Source organism: Bos javanicus, chromosome 19, assembly GCF_032452875.1.
Source record: "Bos javanicus breed banteng chromosome 19, ARS-OSU_banteng_1.0, whole genome shotgun sequence".
NCBI classification, from domain to species: Eukaryota; Metazoa; Chordata; class Mammalia; order Artiodactyla; family Bovidae; genus Bos; species Bos javanicus.
Genome location: NC_083886.1, coordinates 57,536,615 through 57,552,468, shown reverse-complemented (window position 1 = coordinate 57,552,468; position 15,854 = coordinate 57,536,615). Strand labels below are relative to the sequence as shown.

The window sequence follows — 15,854 nt, the reverse complement described above, 5'->3', positions numbered from 1 at the left end:
ACTCAGGGGGTTTGGGGTGCCTGAAATAAGACAGCGGGTACAGGCCAGCTGCAGGGCAGGCGGAGGGCAGTTGCTGAGTGTCCATGGTCTAAAGGCCCGGCCAGAGGAAGGCTGCGCCCCGGCTGCTCCCTTAGCCTTCCTGAGCCTGGCACCTGTTCCGGCCCAAGCCGCTCTCCGGGTGACCCCGCAGCCCCGTGGGCTTTGTCGCCCTTGCTTTCTTCTGCCCTTTGGCGCACAGCCTGTCCACCTCTGCCAGCCAGCCCTCCCCTGCCCGCAGGAGGTGTACTCACTTTAGTTTCTGGAGACCTGGCCTAGGCAAGTCTACCCTGGGAACTCGCACTCCCTGCTGGGGAAGGGAGTTCGGAGGGTTGAGCCCGGGGGAGGACGGGGCAGGGGGAGGACAGGCGGGCCTCCCAGACTCTCTTCTTCCGGGGTTTTCCGGGACGAGAGGGGCAGGCATCCCCCTCCGGGGCCAGCCCCTTGGCCCTGGACAGACCCCTGGTCACCCTTTGCTTTTCTCTTCCTCCTTCTTGCCCCTGGAGGCTTTCTTCCCTCCAGCCAGGAGTCTAGGCAGAGGTGCTGGCCTTACCTGGTACTCCTTTGTTCTGGACCATGGGCTCTCGGCCCGGATCCCTGCCAGAGGGAGGTGTTTACCCTTAAGGGGGGTGCCAGCTCCCTGCCTGGAGGCCCATTTCTTCCTGAGCTGAAATGACCAGTTCTTCCCTCTTGGAAGAGGCAGCTCTCATCTCATAATCCCCCAGAGCCTCTGTGGAGAGCAGGGATGGGGGGTTGGGGTTCAAGTGAAGGAGCTGGGAGGTCTTTGGGTGGGACCCACTCTGGGGTCCATCCTCACCCCTCAGGCTGAGAGAGCTGGCGACAAGCCCCCGGTGCCCAGTCTGCAGCCAGGGGATGCCACCTCAGGCCATCAACCCCTAGTGGTGGAGATGTGTATCTGGTGAGGGGCTAGGCTGCCATGGAATATGGAGACCCGCAGGGAGGAGGAAATCCAGAAACATTAGTGGACAAAGTCAGGCAGGACCCCGAGGGTGGGAACAGAGAGGCAGGGCTGTGAACCCGGGCAGCCAGGGCCCCATTGGCTTAGTGACGCTTGGCCGGGACCCAGTGGATAAACCCAGACCCTTTCTTGGCGCCCCAGGGCTAGGCCTTCCCTCTCCTTGCTCAGAACTTTCCCTGGTGAAAGCCCACGTTGGTGCTCTTCAGGTTGCCCTGGGAAAGACTCACTGCTCCCCCAGGCCCTGTCTTTCCCGGGGGCCTTCTTTTCCCCTGGACCGCCAGCTGGGGATCTGTGCCTCAGATCCACCCAGAGTGGGCCTCACCTCCAGAAGCGTCGATTGGGTAGGTCTGGGGTGGGGACCTGGACTTGCACATTTGTAAAAGCTCTAGGCAGTTCTGCCGTAGGTCCTGGGTTGGGCTTGCCAGGTGGCACTAGTGGTAAAGAAACTGCCTGCCAACGCAGGAGATGCAAGAGATGCGGGTTCTATCCCTGGTTCGGAAAGATCCCCAGGAACAGGAAATGGCTACTCACTCCAGTGTTCTTGCCTGGAGAATAATCCCATGGACAGAGGAGCCCCGCAGGCTGCAGTCCATCGGGTCACAGAGTCAGACACGATTGAGTGGCTGAACACTTGACAACCCTCATTAAGGTGTCCTTGATACCCGTGAAGCTACACGTACGTTCGTTCATTCATTCATTCAGCAAGTATTCATTGAGCCGCTGCCCTGTGTCTGGTGGGAGAGTATAGACATGGAAGAATTCACCACCTGTTTTCAAGGAACTGGCTGGCTGTCTGGTGGGGGAGCCAGACAAGCAGACCTATGGCGACAGCGCTCTGCGGCGCCGCCTGTGAGCCAGGGCGCCCTGGGGTGCCGTTGGAATACCAGCCTCCTGCAGTACGTGCAGCCCTGGGCTTTGGGAAATTTCCCAGAGCGGGTGGTGTTTGAGCCGAGTCTCAGAGAAGTAAGAGTTGTCTGGGGCAGGGAGTGTGTTCTTGGCTAGGAAAATGCAGGAAGATGTTGGCACATGAGCTCACGGAGCTGGGCATGTGGCAGGAACAGCAGGAGAAGAGGCTGGAGAAGATCCCAGACCATGCTCAGGAGTCTGGGCTGGATTTTAAAGGGAAACAGGGTCAGTTGATCAGATGCGCGCTCCCTGGCTGGGATAGAAGGTAGGCACTGGGAGGCGGGAAGGGGAGGCAGGGGTTGAGGGGAGGGGCTGAAATGCCTGGGTGAGGTGGTAACTTGCAGGAGGGCTACTGGCTCTGGTGGGGAGAGCTGGGCGGCAGTTTCGGGGTTTCGCACGTGTCAACTCACAGATACCTATGAAAGAGCTGTGGATCAGTTCAGAAACAGGTCAGAATTTAGGACAGTGGTCAGGCTACAGGTCAGATTTAGGAGTTGGAAGCTTATTGCTGGCAGGCGAATTCCTGTGGCTGATGTTTCCCTGGAAACGTACACAGTGTTGTGGAGATGTCACAGGAGGGACTGCGGGGTAGGTGGACAGGACAGAGGAAGCGAGAAGCCCAGGAGAGGGGTTCTCGATGGCAGAGGTCAGGCTGTGGGGCCACAGAGGAAAATGTGCCACCAACCACCCGGTCCGTGCGGGGTGTGGTCGGTACAGGCCCTTTCCTGGGAGCGGCTGCTGCAAGGAGCAGCCTGGGAGCAACCTTTTTCTGAGCTTGTGTTCTTCCCGCCGTCAGTGTTACAGTAGCTTCTCTTTAATGAACTGGTGATGACAGAAGTTGGTGGGGTTTTTCTCCTTCACGTTTTTACTAAGGAGAACTTTAAGCTAGTACCTCTAGATTAGTTCTCTTCTCCCCACTTAGAAAGCGGAAGTTGGTCTTTGCAACTGACCCCACGGACTGTTCAGTCCATGGAATTCTCCAGTCGAGAATACCAGAGTGGGTAGCCTTTCCCTTCTCCAGGGGGTCTTCCCGACCCAGGGGTCAAACCCAGGTCTCCCACATTGCAGGCGGATTCTTTACCAGCTGAGCCACCAGGGAAGCCCCTCACACTTAAACAATCCACGTTTTCCAGCCGGAGAACTGGGAGAGATGGCCCCAGTGAAGTAAGGGGAGCTGGGCGGTGAGCACGGCCCAAGTGGTACTGGGCTGCTGATGGCAGTGGGTCAGGAGTTGAGTGAAAGGAGAGTTAGAAGACGCTGAGCCTAGAAAGGTGTTTCTGGTCCTGTTTTATTTTACTTTTTGGCTGTGCCAGGTGGCCTGCGGGATCTTAGTTCCCCGACCAGGGATCAGGCCTGTGCCGTCTGCATTGGGAGCGTGGTGTCCTAACCTCTGGACTGCCAGGGAAGTCCCTCTAGTTTTGTGTTAAACTGGGCTTTGAAGAGCAGGGACTGTGTACCTGCACATCTTTTCACTCGGTGGGGAACATGCTCATGACCCCTACCGCTTGCCAGGGGCTAGTGAGGGGGAGGGAGGGCGAGGCCTTGGGAGGAGGGAGGAAGGTTCTGGTGAGGCCGGAGGGGAGGGGGCCTGGGCCTCCCGTGGGATGCCGAGCGCCACCCCCTCTCCCCTCCAGGGCGAGCCGCCCTTGGCCCTGGGCCTGTCCACCCGGAAGGCCCTCAGCATTCTGAAGGAGCAGCTGGAGGCAGTGCTGGATGGACACCTGAAGGAGCGGAAGAAATGTCTCACGTGGAAGGTGACACGTCCTCCCAGGAGCCCAGAGCCTAGCTGGTGTCCTGGTCCATGCGTGGGTGGGAAAGGAATTTGCAGACGTGAGGCAGAATGAGAGGAGAAGAAAGTTTTCTAGAGTGGGAGCCGCTGTTAGCACAGTGGGCCGGCTCGAGGGAGAGCCGAACCCTTTCAAAGGCTGGCAGCCAATTTTTATAGCCTCAAGACAGAGAAAATTCCTACTGGAGTGATGGCGTTAGGTGATGGGACGCCATAGGACTGATAATAGGGTGGGTATTTGACCTAATACAGGGTCAGGGGACTGGCTGGTTTAGATCCGGAGGCTCGTGGCAACAGTTGCTATGGGGCTTGGTCAGTCCCAGAGATTTTTATCCTGTGACCCTGGTCCAGGGCTCCACACCTGTGGCCGTGGTATAGGGCTGTACAGTTGGGGTGGCGGAAAAGCTTGGGAGGCCCATTCTCAGGGCCGGGACTCACCCTGTCCTCCTGGGCAGCATGACCTGACCGAGGCATCCCTAAAAATCAAAAAGGAGTCACGGTTCCTTTCAGAGTGGTGTCCCGATCCCCAGCCGGGACTGAAGCAAGATGACGGAGGCAGCCACGGGGGAAGGATTGGGTGGGCTGGGGAGGAAGGCAGTCAGATCCTAGCAGGTCGGAGAGTCCCAGCCCCTTCCTGCCCCCCGCTTGTCCCCTGGCCTCTCACTCCCCGGCTCCTCCCCTCCAGGAGATGTGGAGAAGCAGCTTCCTGCACCATGGGAACCGCTGCTCCTGTTTCCACTGGCCGGGCGCCTCGCTCATGCTCCTGGCCGTGCTCCTGCTGCTCGCCTGCTGCGGGGGCCAGCCAGCCGGCAGGTACGCAGCCCTCGGCCCTGGGTGGGTGGGGTTTCTTCCTGCCTCTCGCAGCACAGGGTCTGGGCTTGTCCTTCTCCTGTCCCCGTACCCACCCGGGAGACAGGGAACTGCCCCCCGCAGTCAGAGCCTGGGTCAAGAGAGAATCTGCTTGGCCAGCTGCTGTCAGAAGCAGAAGGGAGTGGGGAGGGCAGTGTGGGGCCCTGGGTTGGCTGGGCTGCAGAGCCCCCCACCCCCCGCTGGCCAGGACCCCCAGGACGCCCTCCCCTCTTGCTGCCAGCCGCGGGGTGGAGCTGGTGAACGCCTCAGCGCTCTTCCTCCTGCTGCTCCTCAACCTCGTCCTCATTGGGCGGCAAGATCGGCTGAAGCGTCGGGAGGTAGAACGGAGACTGCGGGGCGTCATTGACCAAATCCAAGGTGAGGCCAGGCAGGGCGCGGACCTACAGAGGGGTCAGTGCTGGAATGAGTGGCGCAGGTTGACACAGGCCTTCTGGGGAAGCGAGGAGAGCAGACTCGGATCCCGAGGTGCGTGCTGGATCCGGCTGGTGTGTGCGGAGCTCTGGGTGAGGCTGTGTCTGTCTTTCCACCTTCATCAGATGCCCTCAGGGATGGCAAGGAGGTCAAGTGGCCAGATGCCATGTATCCAGACCTCCACATGCCCTTCGCACCATCTTGGTCTCTGCACTGGGCCTATAGAGATGGACATCTTGTCAACCTGCCGGTTAGCCTGCTGGTAGAAGGAGACATCATAGCTCTGAGGCCAGGCCAGGAATCCTTTGCTTCCCTGCGGGGCATCAAGGTAGCTGGGGGCTCCTCTCCTTCCCTGGAAATTTTGTGGGAACGTCCACCAGCAGGGGTGGGAGGGTCCCAGGGCTTAATCCTGATGCTTGCTGCCCAGCTCACGGGTTTCCTGGCATGCGCTCTAGCAAAAATGGAGAAAAGCTGGGACATCTTTCTCTTCATCATGTTCTTCCTTCCCTGTGATCCTTAAGTTGCTAGGAAACCCATCCTCCAGGCTCTGCCCAACCCACCCCAGGTGACTCCTTGCTCACTGATGGTCCTTAACCTGGTGAGATGTCTCTGCTTCGCTGGAATGGTCAAGGAAGAGTGGCTTCCCCGGAACCCACTGATTACCCTCCGCCTGCTCCCCTTCATCTCTGGCAGGACGACGAGCACATCGTCTTGGAGCCGGGAGACCTGTTCCCCCCTTTCTCACCACCCCCGTCCCCCCGGGGAGAAGTGAAGAAGGGGCCGCAGAACCCCCAGCAGCACCGGCTCTTCCGTGTCCTCGAGACCCCCGTGATTGACAACATCAGGTGGGGGTGCTGCGCTGTCCCCCAACCTCTCCCCCCAGAGCCTCCCCCTGTGAGCCGTGAGCCGGCGATGGCGACAGGAAGGAGCCTGGTTCGTACCCGGGCCCCTTAGAGCAGGCATCTGCGGGGCCTTCGCTTTAGCTTCTTGTGAGGTTCTTTTTTTTCCAGTTTGTTGGGCTGTGTCAGGTCTCAGTTGTGGCTTGCAGGCTCAGTAGGTGTGATGCGCGGTCTAGTTTCTCCACGGCATGTGGGATCTTAGTTCCCCATCCAGGGATCGAACCCATGTCCTCTACACTGCAGGGTGGATTGTTAAGGAAGTCCCTTTCGTGAGAATTTTTCGACTGGGTGATTGACCCCTTCTCAGTCTGGACTCTGAAGGGACAGCTTCAGAGGTGGCCATGGGCCACAGTGGCCTGGAGGCCATTCTCCCAGGGCCAGGGCCTGGGAGGGGAGCGGGGAACTGCAGGACCCAAGGCTCGCCCGAGTGTAGGACCATCTCTTTCTGCAGGTGGTGCCTGGACATGGCCCTGTCCCGCCCGGTGACCGCTCTGGACAACGAGAGGTTCACAGTGCAGTCGGTGATGCTGCGCTACGCGGTGCCCGTGGTCCTGGTGTGTGCGGCCGGGCCGTGGCGGGGGCAGCGGGGGGCTGGGGGCTCGGGGACCCTGGGAGCCAGACTCAGGCAAGCCTGTGAGCAAAGACAGGAGGGTCCAGGTGTGAGCCGGCCAGTGCCAGGGGTGGGGGAGTGTGAGTGGTCAGAAGGTGGGGTGCCTTAGAGCCTGAGTCCCCCCTGGGAGGGGTGGCGTTAAGGCAGTGTCTCTCCTGTCCCCAACAGGCCAGCTTCCTCATCACCAACGCCCTGCGCTTCATGCTCAATGCCCCAGGTGTCACCACCTGGCAATACACTCTCCTCCAGCTGCAGGTAAGACTGCCCTCTCCTCTCTTTCCCCAGAGACTGGGTCCCCTCGTGGTGCCCTGACTGCCCCTCCCACCCCAAGCCCAGGGGCCTCCCAGACTTCCGCTTTGGAGCGCCTGCTTTCCTTCCCCACTTCCTGCCTGCTGTCCCCAGCGGTCCTTGTTGCTCAGGGGAGGGCCCCAGGCACCTCAGCAGGGCTCGCTCTTTCCCAGGTGAATGGCGTCCTGCCCATCCTCCCCCTGCTCTTCCCGGTCCTCTGGGTCCTGGCAACCGCCTGTGGAGAAGCCCGTGTCCTGGCCCAGATGAGCAAGGCCTCCCCCAGCTCCCTGGTCAGTAGTTCCCGGGCCTCGGGGAGGGGGTGTGGGACAGTGCAGAAAGAGCCAAAGACAGGAACAGAAAGACAGAGGGGGCTGTGCCCCCAGCAAAGAGGGCAGAAGTGCAGCCACCCCACCTCCCGCCCTGCGGCCCAGCACACGGCCGGCCCTGGGCAGCTCTCTGAGGGCTCCGCCTCTCTAGCCAGCAGGGTCTCCAGACTAGGCCCCGGGGATGGCCAGGCATCCATCCACCCTTGCTCTCAGCAGATGGGTTCCGGGGCTGCCCGGTGTCCTTCATGGAGAGGTGCGAGGCCCCCACCCGCCGGCTCCAAGGCCTGCGGGACGGTGGCAGTTTCCTTCCCAAGTCTCACGCCCTCTTCTCTGTGCAGCTGGCCAAGTTCTCGGAGGACACTCTCAGCAGCTATACAGAAGCCGTGTCCTCTCAGGTACCCTCACCCGGATGGATGCTGGCCCTGTACCCCCAGCCCGAGCTCCCCAAGGCCCCTTCTGGAGCCCCCAGGTGCCCCTGCATTATGGCCTTGAGCCTCCCTCTCAGAGCCCCTCTGGCCCCCCGTCCCATGTGGGTAACGTGTCACTGCTGGGGGGGCACACGCTTCGCCCAGACCGTTTCCTCTGTCGGTCCCCAAGGCCATCTCCAGGGAAATGTGGCCGAGCACCTTGTCTCTGCCCCCAGGAGATGCTGCGCTGCATTTGGGGCCACTTCCTGCGGGTGATCCAGGGGACGTCGCCCACACTGAGCCACAGCTCCAGCCTGCTGCACAGCCTGGGCTCCGTCACGGTGAGGGCGGCCCCGTGGGAGGACCCCGCCTCGGCAGGCGGCTCTCCGGAGCACCCCGGCAGCCTGGGAAATGCCGCACCCCCATCTCCCCCTGCAGGTCCTGTGCTGTGTGGACAAACAGGGGATCCTGTCGTGGCCCAACCCCAGCCCGGAGACCGTGTTGTTCTTCAGCGGGAAGGTGGAGCCCCCGCACAGCAGCCACGAGGACCTCACAGACGACCTGTCCACCCGCTCCTTCTGCCATCCCGAGGTGGAGGAGGAGGTGCGGCCTGGGCCAGGCTGGCGGCCTCCCGCTGGGCGAGGCGAGGCGGGAGGAGGAGGAGGGCTCAGGCCTCAGGAGCTGCTGTCGAGACGGGCCCCGGGGGGCCGTAACTGCCCGGCCTCCTGGCCCAAGGCAACGTCAGGAGCGGGGTCCGAGGCCTGTGCTCCTTGTTCTCCTCAGCCCCACGAACGCGACGCCCTCCTGGCCGGCTCCCTGAACGCCCCGCTGCACCTTTCCAATGAGCAGGAGCGCGGCGGCCACTGGCCAAGCGACGGTCCCAAGGCGTCCGAGCCCCACCCTCACCACCGGGCACATGGCCGCAGCAAACACCTGTCTGGCTCCAGCGTGAGCTTCAGCAGGGACACCGAGGGCGGCGAAGACGACGACCCCAGCAAGGTGAGGGGAGCCCGGGGAGCGGCCACCTCATCCGTCGTGAGGCACCCTGGCCTCTTCTGCTGGGGGTGCTGCAGAGGCGCCGCCCAGCCCGGGTGGGCGGAGCCCGGGGCTCAGACATCCCGGCCCCTGTTCTCAGCTCCAGAGGCCTCGTGCCTGGTTCTCCCGCAGAGTAGACCCCTCCCCCTTTTTCGGGTTTGGTGACGACGGTGGTAATTGGTTGGGGCAAGACCCTTCCTCCTTCCTCCACCTTCAAGAGACAGAAAGCCAGTAAAGATATCCCTCTAAAAATACTTCCTCTGGCTGAGAGAGAGGCTTCGCCGTTTCTTGCCCAGTCTCGACAGCCTCCTCTGAGCTGGTGACAGTGTGGCTGAGCACAGATGGGTGCAGAGGGGTGTGGGGAGGGTTGGGAGAGCGTGAGCAGAAGCACGCCCTGCTTGGGGGGGTGCCTTCTCTCAGGGGAGCTGCCTGTATCACCCCCTCCAACTTCAGTCTAAGCTCCCTGCCTTCCTCCTCCTCTCCTCCAGACGCAGCACGGGCTGGAGGGCGAGCCCTACGAAGCCGAGGACTTCGTGTGTGACTACCACCTGGAGATGCTCAGCCTGTCCCAGGACCAGCAGAACCCCTCCTGCATCCAGTTTGACGACTCCAACTGGCAGCTGCACCTCACCTCGCTCAAGCCGCTGGGCCTCAACGTGCTGCTGAACCTGTGCGACGCCAGTGTCACCGAGCGGCTCTGCCGGTTCTCAGACCACCTGTGCAACGTCGCCCTGCAGGAGAGCCGCAGCGCCGTGCTGCCCGTGCGTGTGCCCTGGGGCCTCTGTGAGCTCGCCCGCCTCATCGGTATGCAGCCTGGCGACTCTTCCCAGGGGCTGGGCCACCGGGGCCAGGTGTGGCCTCGGTCAAGAGCACCGGCAGCCCTTTGCGTTTCTGATCAGCCCCTTTATCTATTCATCTATGTATTCGTTTATTTACCCATCCATGCATTTATTTATTTGTAGCTGTGCCATGTGGCTTGTGGGATTTTAGTTCCCCCTCCAGGGATTAAACCTGTGCCCTCAGCAATGAGACCCCAGAGTCTAAGCACTGGACCACCAGGGAATTCCCTGATCAGCCCCTTTAACCAGGCGCCATCGCTTGATGGCGCTCCCTTATCTGGGAAGATAACTGCCGGTGGGGTGGACGGACGAAGGGAAGCAGCCTGGCCTGACTGGGGTTCTCTCCCCTCCAGGAAGGGAGGGAGGTGTGTGGGGTGGGGATCCCCCCCAGAGACCCCAGCTCCAAACACACCGGGGCCAGGTGTGGCCTTGGTCAAGAGCACCGGCATCCCTTTGAGCTTCTGATCGGCCCCTTTATCTGCATGTTATCTGTTTATTCATCCATCCACCCATCCTGCAGGCTTCACTCCCGGGGCCAAGGAGCTCTTCAAGCAGGGGAACCACCTCGCACTCTACCGTCTCCCCAGCGCTGAGACCATGAAGGAGACCTCGCTGGGGAGGCTGTCCTGCGTCACCAAGCGGCGGCCCCCGCTTAGCCACATGATCAGCCTCTTCATCAAGGACACCACCACCAGTGAGCCTCCTGGGAGTGTGGTGGGGCGGGGCTCTTTTCAGGGTGTCTTCTCTCTAGGGAGCATTAGCTCTTCGCCGAGACTTCACACATGGCAGAGATGGGCTTTGGGGACGGGGGCTGGGACGGTGGACGCCGTGGGTCGTGGGACTGTCTGGAGGACCGGCGGCCTCGTGTCCACGTTACGCACTCAGAGGCCTTGCCGATAGGTTTGTTGCCATGATGCCTGGGGGATTCCCATGGCCCGCCCCCCACCCAGGGGCTCCTTTTAGCATCCTTCTCAGGGGTGGCGGTATGTCCTCGGAGGTCGTCGGGAGGGGCGGTGGCTTGGGGCACTCAGGGCTTGGTCCTCCACTGCTCAGGCACAGAGCAGATGCTGTCCCACGGCACGGCTGACGTGGTCTTGGAGGCCTGCACAGACTTCTGGGACGGAGCTGACATCTACCCTCTTTCAGGTTCCGACAGGTAGGTGAGGAGGCACATGGCCAGTGGTGAGAACCATCGGCTCTGGCTGGGTACCCAGAGGTCGGGACACCCTGGGACTGCTCGTTTCACTTCCGCCCTGCTTCCCCGGCAGAAAGAAAGTGCTGGATTTCTACCAGCGAGCCTGCCTGTCTGGCTACTGCTCTGCCTTCGCCTACAAGCCCATGAGCTGTGCCCTGTCCTCCCAGCTCAATGGCAAGTGCATCGAGCTGGTGCAGGCGCCGGGCCAGAACAGCATCTTCACCACGTGCGAGCTGCCCAGCACCATTCCCATCAAGCTGAGCGCCCGCCGCGGCAGCTGGAGCTCAGACGGTACCGTGGGCCCCATCCCCCGGGGCCAGGGGCCGGGAGAGCTTGCGGGGGCCTGGGTGAGAGCCTAGCAGAGGGGACAGCGGGCACTAGACCTGGAGCGCCGTGGTGGCTCCTGGCGACGTAGGCAGGTTCCTTAGTGTCACCTGTGTCCCGCTCACGGCCGCGGTGCTGCTGCCGCTGGGTGACGTATGGAAAAGTGCTTTCTCTGAAGGCTGGAAAGCAGTAGTGTTGGCTCCCCACTCCAGTGCTCTCGCCTGGAAAATCCCACGGACGGAGGAGCCCGGTGGGCTGCAGTCCATGGGGTCTCGAAGAGTCGGACACGACTGAGCGACTTCACTTTCACTTTTCACTTGCATGCATTGGAGAAGGAAATGGCAACCCACTCCAGTGTTCTTGCCTGGAGAATCCCAGGGACGGGGGAGCCTGCTGGGCTGCCGTCTATGGGGTCGCACAGAGTCGGACACAACTGAAGTGACTTAGCAGCAGCAGCAGCAGCAGTGTGTATAGAGCCTTAGCCTGATTGGAATCAGACAAAAGACCTGGTCGCAAACACTGCTACAACAGAGGGATTCAGAGCTCCATGCACCCCTCCCCACTCCGTCAGACACACAGCCTTCCGGGGTCTTGTGACCCAAGAGCCCGTGAACTGAAGCCAAAGCTGAGGGTGGGGCCCGCCTCCTGGCCCTAGACCAGGGATGGTCACCTGACTGATGAGTACCTTTCCCTGTCTCTCCCCCACCGTCCCCGTCCGCCCCCGTGTCTGTCGGCTCCTTTTCTGTCTTGGTTGTACATGTGTGTGGTCCCCTGGGGCCCGTGTGCTCGTTGATCTGGGCGTGGCGCCCACGTGTGTGGCCCCGGGCTGCCTCCTGGAACCCGCCGGCTCCTGGGTGTCCTGGCCGGGCTCTGCACCTGCTGCCTCCTGAAGAAGGGATCGGGGAGGTGCTGGAGAAGGAAGACTGCATGCAGGCCCTGAGTGGCCAGATCTTCATGGGCATGGTGTCCTCCCAGTACCAGGCCCGCCTGGACATCGTGCGCCTCATCGACGGGCTGGTCAACGCCTGCATCCGCTTCGTCTACTTCTCATTGGAGGATGAGCTCAAAAGCAAGGTTGGGGAGCCACCGACCCCTGTGCTCCCGCTGCCCCTTTCCCCACGGCTTCTGGGGCCCCTCTTGTCATCACCGTCTGCCTGGTGCAGGTGTTTGCAGAGAAGATGGGCCTGGAGACGGGCTGGAATTGCCACATCTCCCTCACGCCCAATGGTGACATGCCCGGCTCCGAGATCCCCCCCTCCAGCCCCAGCCATGCTGGCTCCCTGCACGACGACCTGAACCAGGGTGAGGGCAGAGGCTTGGTGTGGACACGAGGTGGGTGTGGGCCGTCCCCCTTCCTTGGAGCTACAGCTAGAAAGAACCTCCCGGGATCCCTCCTGGGAACCTGGCTCTGATCCCCTGCAGTAGCTACAGTCTATGGGGTGGGGGGAGAGGAGAGCTCGAAAAGGAAGTTTTGCGCCATCTTCAGGGCTAGGAAAGGCCCCCAGAAGGTTGGCCCCATGGTGAGGGACAGGCTTTTGTCCCTGCAGCATCCCGAGACGACGCGGAAGGACTCCTTCTAATGGAGGAGGAGGGTCACTCGGACCTCATTAGCTTCCAGCCCACGGATAGCGACCTCCCCAGCTTCCTGGAAGACTGCAACCGGGTACTACTGTGCCCCTGGAGCCTTGGGGTTGGCAACGGGGCTGGTCCAGGGCAGGGGAGCCAGTGAGGGAGGTGGGGCCCTGAGGCCACGCGCATCTCTGCTCCCTGCAGGCCAAGCTGCCCCGGGGCATCCACCAGGTGCGGCCCCACCTGCAGAACATCGACAACGTGCCCCTGCTGGTGCCCCTCTTCACCGACTGTACCCCCGAGAGTGAGTGCTGTGACTGGGCGCTCGTCCAGCCTGGGCCTGGGTGGAGCACTGCCAGCCCCTGGCACCCCACGGGCTCCGGAGGGGTGTTGGTTTCCCATGCAGGGAGCAGAGGAAGCTGGGCTGGGAGGAGCTGGGGAGTCTCGTGGGCAGGAGCCCAGCGTAGCCCATTCTAGGGACTCAGAAGTGACAGCATTCGTAGAATGTTTATGACATTGGGGGTAGGATGGCTCCAAAGAGGGGCCTGATTTCTGTCGTCTCCTGCCCTGGCCTGTGGGTCTCTGCCCAGCGCCCCAAGTGGGGCTCCACGTGCCTGACCCTTGTGCCCCCAACTCTGCCCCCTCAGCCATGTGTGAGATGATCAAGATCATGCAGGAGTACGGGGAGGTGACCTGCTGCCTGGGCAGCTCCGCCAACCTGCGGAACAGCTGCCTCTTCCTCCAGAGTGACGTCAGGTCAGTGCAACAGCCCAGAGCCAGGACTCCCCATAACCGGCCTGGGCCTGGTGGGGAGAGAAGGAAGCGGGGGAGAGGGGGGTGCTGGCTCCGTCCCTTGGGAGATGGATGAGGTCTTGGCGGACCCCAGCTGATGGACACCCTTTCCCCTTCCCATGCTGAGCAGCATCGCCCTGGACCCCCTGTACCCGTCTCGCTGCTCCTGGGAGACCTTCGGCTATGCCACCAGCACCAGCATGGCCCAGGCCTCGGATGGCCTTTCCCCCCTGCAGCTCTCGGGGCAGCTCAACAGCCTGCCCTGCTCGCTGACCTTCCGCCAGGAGGAGACCATCAGCATCATCCGGCTCATCGAGCAGGTAGGGGCTCGCGCATGCCGGGGGGCAGAGGTCAGAGCCTGCTAGGGTGGGGAGTCGCTGTGCAGGACCCGCCTGGGCTCCCGGGGGCACTTCACCTCCGGGTGCAGCTCTCCCAGGAGGTTTAGTTTGCCCCGGCCGCTCGCTAACGTGAACATCTGCCACATCTGGCTGAAGCGTATCGGCTGCAGGGTCTGATCACGGCCACCCCCTGCCCTTCCCACTCCCTAGGCCCGGCACGCCACGTACGGCATCCGCAAGTGCTTCCTCTTCCTGCTGCAGTGCCAGCTGACGCTTGTGGTCATCCAGGTGAGGTGGGGCTGGCGTGGGCATTGGCACCGCACCCCCCTCCCCACCGCCGGCTCCTGTGCCCCGGGACCAGTTGAGAGGCTGGGAGGAGGCAGCACAGCCTGAGGGGCCCCCAGAGCCTCTGAGAACCTCCGCTGGCAGAATCGTGTCCCCTCCAGCCCTCTGGGTACAGGGCGAGGCAGCCCCGGGGCTCCTGGCATCTGACTCTTCGCTGGAATCTAATCGGGCTTCCCGGCTCTTCCTGGCCCAGTTCCTCTCTTGCCTCGTCCAGCTGCCGCCAATCCTGAGCACCACCGACATCCTGTGGCTGTCCTGTTTTTGCTACCCTCTGCTCAGGTGAGAGGCCAGGCCGCCCCCCGTGTCCAGGATCAGGATGTCCCCGAGTGTCCCCAGGAGCCCAGGTTCAGGAAGCCACGCTAGTGCCCCCGCCGTGGGGGCCGCCCGGCTCCAGGGGGCGCCCTTCCTTGTTGTAGCCTGGCTGCCCAGCAGAGTTGCCCTCACTCTTGGGACTCCTGAAAAGCTTCTCCTAGGGAAGAATTGGACGACATGGGGACTTCCCTGAAGGTCCAATGGCTAAGACTCCATGCTCCCAACGCAGGGGGCCCAGGTTCAAATTCCAGTTGAGGAACTAGATCAGCTGGTGCAGCCAAGTACATAAATAAAAGTAAATATTTAAAAAAAAAGAAAAGCGTAATTAAAAAAAAGAGAGAATTGGGGGACACAGGGTCACAGTCCCTATCCTTCACCCAATCCCTGTTTTTTAGCATTTCTTTACTGGGAAAGCCCCCACATAGCTCCATCATGTCTATGGCAACGGGGAAGAACCTTCAGTCCATTCCTAAGAAGGTAAGCGACACGGAGCCCATGGGCCTGGGCTTTTCCCAAGGAAGGTGAGTGTGGAGGGGGCTGAGCCCTGGGGGAGCGAGGAGGGATTCCATCAGGCCAAGGGGGCGGGAGGTAGAGTTGGGAAAGCTCCTTGCTCTTATCCGCCCCGGGCCTGCCCACTTCCCGAGGACCCTGTGAACCCAGGCACCTGAGTGACGGGTCTTCGCTTCCCGCAGACCCAGCACTACTTCCTGCTGTGCTTCTTGCTGAAGTTCAGCCTCACCATCAGCTCGTGCCTCATCTGCTTTGCCTTCACACTGCAGAGCTTCTGCGACAGGTCCCGGGCCCGCAACCTCACCAACTGCTCCTCCATCATGCTGCCCAGGTGGGTCCCGCCCCGAACCCTCACCCCTGGGGCCACCTCCCCGGGGCCCCGAGGAGGCTGAGCCCGCACATTGCCTTGGCAGCCACGTCGACAAGGCCCCAGCCTGGTTTGACAACTTCGCCAACGGGCTGCTGTCAGCTCAGAAGCTTGCCGCTGCCCTGATCGTCCTACACACTGGTGAGGGGCGCCCTGCAGCTGGGTGTGGGCCGGGGGGACTCCCCGGGGACAGGGCCTCTGGCCGTGGGAGGTCTGACACGCGCCACGATTTCCCCAGTCTTCATCTCCATCACCCATGTGCACCGCACCAAGCCCCTGTGGAGAAAGAGCCCCCTGACGAACCTGTGGTGGGCCGTGACCGTGCCCGTGGTGTGAGTCTCGGGTGGAGGGCGGGAGCCAGGGAGGGGCTGTGATGCGAGGTGGGCTTTGGGCCAGGGGCTAAACGGCACCCTCCGGATGCGCCTCCTGCCGAGAAGGGCAGGGAAGGAAGCAGGGGCCCCCGGCTGATGTGGGCTGCCGCCTCCTGCAGGCTGCTGGGGCAGGTGGCCCAAACGGCAGTGGACCTGCAGCTGTGGACACACAGGGACAGCCACGTCCACTTCGGCCTGGAGGACGTGCCTCTGCTGACGTGGCTCCTGGGCTGCCTGTCTCTGGTCCTTGTGGTGGTCACCAACGAGGTCGTGAAGCTGCACGAGATCCGGTGAGCCACCGGCCAGGCGTGTGTCCCCTCTGGGCTCGGGCGTGTTCCC

The 15,854-nt window shown here is 62.1% G+C and overlaps 1 protein-coding gene across 7 annotated transcripts in view; it reads left to right on the top strand.

The window, feature by feature from the left end:
• TMEM94 (transmembrane protein 94) overlaps positions 1 to 15,854 on the top strand; it is a 36,763-nt gene that overhangs the window by 19,597 nt on the left and 1,312 nt on the right. For 2 of the 7 annotated variants that reach the window (XM_061392834.1, XM_061392832.1), the window contains 29 exons: positions 3,556 to 3,675; positions 4,393 to 4,520; positions 4,798 to 4,934; positions 5,114 to 5,316; positions 5,682 to 5,833; positions 6,339 to 6,441; positions 6,666 to 6,752; positions 6,959 to 7,075; positions 7,450 to 7,506; positions 7,755 to 7,859; positions 7,957 to 8,121; positions 8,302 to 8,517; positions 9,042 to 9,357; positions 9,913 to 10,086; positions 10,446 to 10,548; positions 10,661 to 10,878; positions 11,804 to 11,985; positions 12,075 to 12,243; positions 12,459 to 12,574; positions 12,685 to 12,784; positions 13,128 to 13,236; positions 13,403 to 13,592; positions 13,821 to 13,898; positions 14,149 to 14,234; positions 14,663 to 14,744; positions 14,960 to 15,108; positions 15,191 to 15,285; positions 15,383 to 15,476; positions 15,635 to 15,805. In XM_061392834.1, the coding sequence (XP_061248818.1) occupies positions 3,556 to 3,675; positions 4,393 to 4,520; positions 4,798 to 4,934; positions 5,114 to 5,316; positions 5,682 to 5,833; positions 6,339 to 6,441; positions 6,666 to 6,752; positions 6,959 to 7,075; positions 7,450 to 7,506; positions 7,755 to 7,859; positions 7,957 to 8,121; positions 8,302 to 8,517; positions 9,042 to 9,357; positions 9,913 to 10,086; positions 10,446 to 10,548; positions 10,661 to 10,878; positions 11,804 to 11,985; positions 12,075 to 12,243; positions 12,459 to 12,574; positions 12,685 to 12,784; positions 13,128 to 13,236; positions 13,403 to 13,592; positions 13,821 to 13,898; positions 14,149 to 14,234; positions 14,663 to 14,744; positions 14,960 to 15,108; positions 15,191 to 15,285; positions 15,383 to 15,476; positions 15,635 to 15,805 (4,022 nt within the window). The remainder of the gene's footprint in view (positions 1 to 3,555; positions 3,676 to 4,392; positions 4,521 to 4,797; positions 4,935 to 5,113; positions 5,317 to 5,681; positions 5,834 to 6,338; positions 6,442 to 6,665; positions 6,753 to 6,958; positions 7,076 to 7,449; positions 7,507 to 7,754; positions 7,860 to 7,956; positions 8,122 to 8,301; positions 8,518 to 9,041; positions 9,358 to 9,912; positions 10,087 to 10,445; positions 10,549 to 10,660; positions 10,879 to 11,803; positions 11,986 to 12,074; positions 12,244 to 12,458; positions 12,575 to 12,684; positions 12,785 to 13,127; positions 13,237 to 13,402; positions 13,593 to 13,820; positions 13,899 to 14,148; positions 14,235 to 14,662; positions 14,745 to 14,959; positions 15,109 to 15,190; positions 15,286 to 15,382; positions 15,477 to 15,634; positions 15,806 to 15,854) is intronic. The other 5 variants (XM_061392838.1, XM_061392836.1, XM_061392837.1 and 2 more) reach the window with 3 other exon arrangements.